General features: G+C 32.7%; 1 protein-coding gene across 1 annotated transcript; it reads right to left on the minus strand.

Moving 5' to 3' along the window:
* Positions 1 to 3,324: 3,324 nt before the first annotated feature.
* Positions 3,325 to 8,920, minus strand: LOC106759033 (carotenoid cleavage dioxygenase 7, chloroplastic). Its single transcript, XM_014642045.2, has 7 exons — positions 7,822 to 8,920; positions 6,921 to 7,049; positions 6,663 to 6,794; positions 6,156 to 6,431; positions 5,231 to 5,313; positions 4,750 to 5,064; positions 3,325 to 3,664 (listed from the first exon to the last, which is right to left on the minus strand). Exons 1-7 carry the CDS (start codon positions 8,585 to 8,587, stop codon positions 3,521 to 3,523), a joined length of 1,845 nt encoding a protein of 614 aa, XP_014497531.1. The 5' UTR covers positions 8,588 to 8,920; the 3' UTR covers positions 3,325 to 3,520.
* Positions 8,921 to 9,231: the final 311 nt, after the last annotated feature.

A 9,231-nucleotide genomic window follows, 5' to 3' on the forward strand; every position in this document is an offset into this window, starting at 1 on the left:
TGTAATGCAACTAGATATGATGTAACATATACAAGCTCAGTAAATGTGCATTCACATATCAAGATAATCACAAAAGCATGTTCAACAATATATGAATCAATAAGCAATAGAACATGTAACACATCAATCAACATATGTGTTATTAAAAATGTGTTGTCATCATAAAAAACCAAAGTGATATAGATATTGTGTTGTCAACAATCTCAACAGTAGACATTTGACAATCATTCTGCATAGATATTGGTTCAGATAAATAAAATTTTCTAAAATAAGGTCCAATCTTAGTTTTTTCCTCAAGAAAATTTGGTTTCAATATGAACACAAGAATTTGTATAAAGCAAGATAACAATTACTAGACTTTAGAGGATATCAACCTCAATCTTACAGTGAATGTAAAAGAGGATCTCATTCCTATCCCTTTTTGCCTCACCCAAGGGGATTTTGGCCTTCTATATACTCTAACTATTCAAGAAGTCTAGCTTTATCTAACCAACAACATAAAATCCCGCTACTAAACCACTCAAAAGTTTATACGACAACCACAAACCTAGAAACAATTCCAGAAAACACAAATGAAAAGAAGTTACCACATCATAAACACTTTGAATTCTATCACAACATAACACAAATTTTTAGAATTCTTTAAATCTTTAAGAGCACTTTATGATTATGTTTTAATCTTAGAAAATGTTTGTATAAATCTCTTTGTGTGATTGAAAAAGTTTTTTCAAAAATTGAGATTGATACTCTTATATAAAATTTTTAGAAATTTAATACAAAAATAAATACTGATGTTTATGATGGATTCTAACAAATACACACATTGCTAAGTTTGTATGTTTAATTTGGTGTTGTGAGAAGTGTTTATGATGGAAACCATCCTAGAACTTTAACGGAGATCCATCTAGAGAGCATCAACTTAAGCTAGGGTTTGGAGAATGAAAGAAGAAGAAGGATTTCAAGGGCTTCCATTATTGTGGAAGATGGTGTTTTCAAGATTTTTCTTGTTCTTGCTTTCTCTTAAGTCTTATAAATATGTAATATAGTTTCGTTTTAGGCCTTGTATTTGGCCAAAAACATTGTTCAATTTTGTTTAGAGGTCTTGGCGTCCTTAAGAGTAGCTCAGTGCATCATTAGGGCCTTAATAAGGTAGTTAGTGCCTAAATGGGTTTCATTTATGGTTTGGAAGGAGTCAACATCAAAGGAGGCTCCTCATTTAATGATGAAGAATGCTTTGATTAGTTAGTTACAAACATAGGCTCTCATTTAATGTTTCGGCTCCTCATTTAATGCTTTTAGGATCCTTAGGAATATATGAACTCTAGCCTATAAAAGGAGAGACACCCTTAGTAATAAACTTAGAACTTGATTGAATGTAGTGAAAACTTTGCCAAAATTACAAGCCTCACTTTTCTTGAGTTCTTATTAGGAGTTGTCTTATACTTATACTTCTTCCTTTACCTTTCAAGGTTGGCCCAACTTCCTTCAAGGAAACCTCATTAAATCCACAACATTCAAGCATCATCATCTCTTCTTTAATTGCTTCTACGACATCATGTCATCTTCATGGAGTTTCATCACTTGTTGAAGGAGTATTCTACATCAGTTTAAGTTGCTATATAGATAAATATTGTTCCTCCCATGAATTTTGAGTATAATAGAGAGAATTATAAGTGTAAAGTTAAGCATTTTCTAAAATGACTCTAACACAAGGAAATAAAGAAACACAAGAGATAATAGTCCATTCTAGGACATATAGGAATAGAAGTGAAACCATGTATAAAAATGATAAACTACATACATCTTGCATAAGTTCTTCATGTAACAAGTTTAAAAAACTTTTATAGTAATTGGAAAGAGATCATTTACAAGATGACTTTACGTTATTTGTAAATTCTTCATAGTTGTGAAACTAAGCTCTAGTACAAGGAGTATCTATTTCATGTATTATCTTTCTTAAGAGTTTTCTTTGTATTCTCTTAAACAACTTTTGTCATATAGGCAAAGTGACTTTGATGGCAACTTCTTTAGGGATTTCCCATCCAAAGAAGTACAAACTTAGACTAAGACAAAGAAAGGGAAGTGAATAAAGACTTTCAACAAAAGCTCTTTCCTTATCCAAGTCTTAGATGGATTCTCTTTACTAAATGCATTTGTATTGTTTTGTAGGTCACCAATAAAGGTTGGGAACCATGTCTATGCATCTTAGAAGGCTTGCCAAGCAAGAGAGAGCAAGGATGGAAAAGAAGGGTAGAAAGGAGGAGATTTCCGGATTGAAACCAGTGCATTCCGGATTAGGAAACCAAAGGAGGATAGCTTCCGGAATAGAGCCAATGCCCAACTGCATGCACCGCGACGCCCAACATTTTTCGAGCAGCTTTTTGATTTCAACACGTGTTGATTAGCTGGCTTCCGAACCTTGCATCCCAAGCCTTGTAGCGTCTCCAACACACTTCTTTTGTGTTTTTAGTAGCTTGCAAGACAAGTTTCAGAGTCCACTCTTCATCTATAAAAGGGAGGCTCTTTCCTTTGTAAATCTAACTTGAATGCCTTAGTGAAATGCTATTGAGATTTGTCCAACCATTCCTTGCTTTGAGTTCACTGTTGTGCCTCTTTAGCACTTCTTCTCTAGCTTCCTTCCTCTTTGGAAGGCTGTCTGAGCTTGAGATACACCATACACACATCCAAACTCCACAAAACCTTACATCAAACACTTTGCGTGCACCTTCTTCATTAATCATCTCTTCTTTCCGCTGCATTGTTTTGGATCGTGGAATCACTCTCGCTTGAAGTGTGGAGTCACTTCTATCAAAAACTTTGTTTAATTCCAAAGAGTGACATTTTGTACAATGTTTAATTTTAAGGAAAGAGTAACGGATAGTAAAAAGTGAATTTATGTACACATATAAATGAGAGGTAACTATGATACTACTTGTAATTAGTTAGAGTTGATTAGTGAAATTCTTTATAGTTTATAAAAATGAACTAGATGTAGTCCTTGGGATGAACTACCAACTTGTTCACTAATTACATGTGCGTTATATATCTTTACCATTTATCAATTTTATTTGAATAAAATAATGTTTTCTGTTAGCATAATTGTATCAAATATAACACGAATGGAGCCTTTAAGAGGTAATCCATGTCAAGCTTCTCACATAATCAAAAACTGAGATGGCTAGAATGAGAGTCTATTATTTTCCCCTAAACTTTTCGTGACCAGAATATTGTCCCTTAGCGTCTTCATGCATGATGAAGAAAATATTTAGATATTTGCTCTTTAAATTTTTATAGCTCTCATAATGCATGTGGAGACAAACTTGCTAATTGAATTGTACACATATTTTATTGATTGCTAACAACTTACATATGGCTAGCTCACTTTAGATAAAACCTTACAACTACGTATTAATAAATAATCGTATCATGAAACTATACAATCAATTGCATCAATATTGAATATAGTTTCTGAATTTTCAATATAAAAAGAAAATTTGTAATAACTTAATTAGGGTTTTATCTAATTAGCTGCCCAGAAACCATGAAAACCAAGAGGAAAATTTAAGTGACTTGGAATTTCGATCCTGGCAACAAGGGCATTATCTGATCCTATCCTTTTTGGGTTCAAGATGACGAGGTAGCATCTATTCATTGAAACAGCATACTGCAAAACAAACAATTAATGTCAATATGTCATCATCAGAAAAAAAAAAAAAAAAAACTTCCTAATCATTTTTGAATAAAGAAGAAAAAGACATGTTAAAACCCTTTTTTTTTTTCTCTTTCACTATATTTAACATACTTTCTTACAAATGCAAAAGTTTCATTTCACGTGACTTGACATTTATTTTTTAAAGGTTTAACGTTTTTAATAGGTTCTATTTTTGTTTAGAATCTCACAAGTCCTTTTCTTTTTCGGCGTCTCAATTGATTTTTTATTTTTGTAAAATTGAATTAAATAGGACCTTTTCGTCAAATTGAGATGAAACCGTTAGGAAGGGTATGAGATATGCTGACAGTGTAATTTTCGATTACGTGACATTAAAAACGTGACTGAATTGTATTTTTTTAATTTTTGAATTAAAAAATGAAATATACATATACTTATTTTTTAATTCAAAAATTAAAAAAATACAATTTAGTCACATTTTCAATACTACGTAATAAAAACATACAAGGTCAACATATCCTTCTTAACACCGTCATCTCAATTTGACAGAAATGTCCTATTTGATTCAATTTTAAGAAAATAAGAACTCAATTGAGACGTCAAAAAAGAAATGACCTATTTGAGATTCAAGAAGAAAATAGGAAGCTATTATAACATACTGAACCTTTTTTAAATAAACCTTTTGTCATAAAACACCACCCATAACTTCTTCATACTAATTGAATATTTAGTTCATCAAGTCAAACGTAGTTATATGATTACTTTTACATTTGAAACATAAATCTAAATTTCCAAAAACCAAATCAGATCAATATTTAATTAAACCTCTTTAACAAAATAGGCAAATATATAATTGACAAGGTTTTAAATGGAGACAAAGTTCTATGTCATGTTGTACTAAGTACATATAAAAAAATCATCTTGTCTTTCTCATTAATCACTGTCTAGGGTATATTCCTTCATGGTGATAATAACCATCTATATTTTATAATAATCAACCGTTTTTGAAGAGAATATTTCATACATGGATACCCATATGAAGTAAAGAACGTAGACGACAAATTAACGTTGATACTCACCTCAACGACAAGAAGATAGCCATCGTCTTCTTCGTCACCTTTGGGAACAAAAATGGGTTCACCAATGAATCTTCTCCTTCCAGCACTCCAAGTTTGTGCAGAATCAGTGTCTCGATCTAGTTTCACGACAGTGTCGAAAGGGAAACATGGTAATGTTTTTCGAGATCCTAATGTTGTTGCTGCGTACAGATATTTGTTTTTCTTCCCGGAAAATGCTGGATTGGTCGCAGGAAAATCTGAGGATTTCTTCCATTTCTTCATGGGCTTCACATCACATTCTTGGCAATTGTAGTCTGAATCTAATTTTATAGATACCTGCATCATGTTGTACAACATGTTGTGGCAAAAGAGCAACACAATTAAATATTTAATGAATAAATATATCATATAATAAGTTTCACTTGAAATTTTTTAGATAAATTTTCATAAATATATATCATCTAATTTACTTTATTTTTCTAAAGAGCATTAATTAATATACCTGAACAAGATGAGGCAATAACTCAGTTCCACCTTTGACATTCATTATTGCAGGGTCTAGCTTCCTCTTTTGCCAGTCGTATCCTGATAATTAGCCCAAATAGTGTTTCTATCAGAGACACTTTTGTTTATGATTAACAAATCTACTTATTTTATTAACAACCCATTCACATTATGATATTTGCCAGGGAAAAATTAATTATTTATTATTAAGAGAATCACGAGTCCGTGTACAGGTTTGGATGTGGAATACATTAAATAATGTGTTTTAATATATTTCATTGATGAGATTAAAAATTTACTAATCCTTGCTTTCACATGTGTGTGTATTTTAAAATAACAATATTTTAAAGTTCTGACACATTAACTAAAATATTTCTATACTATTTTTTCTCTTTATAAATTAAATTCATACTAGGTATGAAGCTTTGATATGGATGAATTTATTAAAGCAAAACAAAAGTATATAGAGGTCAAACTAAACCCGTATAACAAAATACAAAAGGAATCTCCAAACAAAAATTAAATTAATCTCAACGAAAAAAATATAAATGACATAAAAATATTATTTATATTCTATCATTGTAAAAAAAATAAAATTAGATAATGATTAATTTTAATGACTAAAAGTAATTAGTAACTATAAATAACCAATTTATTTACTAATTTATAAACTAAAAGTTATTGATAATTAAAATAGTTTTTGTTATGAATTGGTTATTAATATTAATTATCAAGATTTTGAGTACATGTTCATTACTTACAAATTTTGTTTTAGTATATTTTATTTTCTAAACTTTTGTTGAATAGTATAGTATACATTCATGTTCTTAATTATATTTAGGGATATTTTTGGATAAAAAAAAGAGCATTTTGTTATAAAAAATGTTATTATTTTAGAAAATAGAAGAAGTAGTAGGACATACCAAATAATTTGCTGAAATTGAACCATTGGTAAGAGCAAGCAGCAGCTTGTATTTGGATGTCCAAATTCCCATGTTGATGTCTAACTTCAAAGGCATTGCCGACATGAAGAAACCATAATTGTGAAGGTGCTTCAACTGCTACTCTCCAATCTCTCTCCTTGCCCTTTTCTTTCTCTGGAAACCTTGGAATCAGGTATATAGGAGATGTGCTCTTACTTGGGTTTACTCTTAATGCTGATATCATTGGAGACATCCCATACACTGCTGCCATTGATCCTGACAAATATTTTATTTAGATCTTCTGTTTGACATAACCTCAAACACTACATGTTCATTTTCTAATGATTTTGTTTACATGTGCACGTACTATATCGGGTGGCTAGTCATATTGAAAGTGATTGCTTAAGATATTATTATTAATTATTTTGTTTTACTTTGTGATATAGGCCTGTTTTAAGTATATAAAAGAAGAAAATTTGGTGCAGATTTTCAAACATCAGATCATACCTAGTACATCGAGTTTTATGCGATTGGCAAAAACTATGTAGTGGGTATCTGTGAAAGCCCAATCATGGATCATCAAGTGATCTGGGATTCTGAAATTTTGCTTCTGCACTACTTTGAAATTTGAGTCGTACTCTACAGAGAACACAAAAAATAGGTCAAAATTTTACTGCAAAACCAAAACTAGATAAACACAATAATAAATTTTTGCAGAAACACCTTAACTTTTCAGAACCATTTGTCTTTCTGATTATTACTTACCCGTAAATGTAAAATTACTGCGTGGAAGCAACATGTCTTCTGCATTGCATGACACAGTGAGTAGCCTGTCTCTTCTAGAATCAACCTTGTAGTGAGACAAGAGTCTCCTTGGGGGCATCTTAAACACTCCTTTATTCCATAAAGTAAAGACAAATCAAATATTTTAGTATCATAGAATATTATAAAACTATGAACTGTATAGTATTGTACGAAATCCAATGTTAAATTGGCTTATTATGTCAAGGTGACACGAAAAAAGATATATTTAATTTCCCCTCGGCAACTAGAATTTTATCGTCATAATAAACTAGTTTTGGGGCCACACGGCTTGTAAGTACTCCAGTTAACATGTAGCTTGGAAACTTATTCCCTTTTGTGCCACTAAAACTTAATTCATTAAATCTCATTTCTTTGAAATTTTGCTGGAAAGTATTGGAAGCACTATAATGAGTTGATTAACAAGAGTCCCATACTGCTACTGCATGTCCATTCAACAGCCAATACCCACCCAAGTTGTTTAATATTCTTTTGGTAAGTTTGAACTTGCTTACTATATTATTCAACACCATAATCACACAGCATGGCCACCTTTCTTGTGTCTCGTAATATAATAATGGAAAAATATTTCACCTTGGGTTGTGCCCATCTTGTCATGTCATATACATTTTCTGTGGATCATTCAAACTTTTTAGTTCAGGTTTCTACACTATACACGGTTATGACACTGCCCTACTAAATTCGTGTGATTAAGACTATACATATAAACAGTTCTAAAGATGAATCATATAAGTAAGTTAATTAATATCAACCGATCAATCTCTTTCATTATATATACTGCAGAAAAAGAAAAGTATCCAATGCAGGTAGATGTAATTATTAGAAAGTGTGAATGAATACGTACCATATAATATAGGTTTCAATATGTTGGCAGCCAGCTCCCAAACATCACCAGCTCTACTCTCATCATGATGATCTTCGAAATCAAAACCATCCATGATGTTGTATTGTCCAATCGTATCCAACGTACCAGCTTGGATCTCATACGGTTCCCCACCTTCCCACATGCACAGGAGTTTTCCCCCCCACTTTAGTACACTAGTGTTAGCCACATTTTTCATGACCTTAGTGTTCCCTACCTTTTTTCCACCCTTCAACACCGAAAATGGTCCTCTATGTGTGAATTTCCACTTCTTGGTCTCGGGGTCATGTTCCTCTACATGTGCTTCCGTTTTAATGTACTTAGCCATGTACTTGACATTCTTAGTAACATTATCAAAGGTGAATGCTCTTAAGTAACCATGCCCATCCAGAGGATGCACCGTGGAGCCGTGGTCATCGGTCAAAAGCCCCGGTCCGGTTAGGTAGTAGGTGCCGGTGGGGAAATCGGGCGGGATGACACCTTCTACGGTGGTGAGAGTAATGGGTCGAGTTGCTTCGGATCTTTGTGACATGAACAAGAATTGGTAGTCATAGTATGCAGCTATGGAGTCATCAGGTTCAATAGTTGGTGGAATTGGTATGGCAACAGGAGTATTGGGTGTGGAAATGGATATTGCACGGGGTTTGGTTGGTGGTGTGGAGGAGGAGGGGGTTTGGTGCACCGGAGCTGATGGCCTAATGGGTGGAGGAATGTATGTTGGGGTGTTGTGGATGGGTTTGGTTTGCATCTTTGGGAATGACTATGGCTTTGGTGAAAGTGTTGTTGGCATGTGAAGGTGGGAAAGAATTTGTGCTATATATAAATGTGTACATGGAATAGTTGTTATATGGTATTGCACTGTGAGTTTCCTTTAATTGCAGATTTGCCATCATGGCTTTTGCATGGTTATTTTGGTTTGTGGTGGATCAATGTTCATGTGGGGTAGTATGTGTATATGGCAGCATTATTTAAAGTGTGGTGGACACCAAAATTCTTGTATTTCAAGTGGCAGACATGAAGCATTTCGATTTTCTCTGGTTGTACATATTTAATTTGTCTTGTTTGGTTTTACCTTATTTTTAATGAGTCGTGATCAGAAGAGCAGCTTAGTGCATCATGAGTTCAAGATCTTTTCCCTCTTCTACTATTATTTTTCTCATTGGAAGGAGCCATTTGATCATTATAAAAGAGCCGCAATACAGCCTTGTGCATTTAGAGAAATCATAGTGCAGAAGATATGTCTAGAAGAGAATATTAATTATAAATGTATACACGGCCTAAAACTACTAGGATTAGGGGTGAGAAAAAAAATATTCAAACCGTCCACCATAACAAAATCCTGAGGAAAAATATTCAAACCCTTCAAAAAAAAAAAATCTTAAATAATCATTA

The sequence above is a fragment of the Vigna radiata genome, chromosome 4 (genome assembly GCF_000741045.1).
Source record: "Vigna radiata var. radiata cultivar VC1973A chromosome 4, Vradiata_ver6, whole genome shotgun sequence".
Taxonomy (NCBI): domain Eukaryota; kingdom Viridiplantae; phylum Streptophyta; class Magnoliopsida; order Fabales; family Fabaceae; genus Vigna; species Vigna radiata.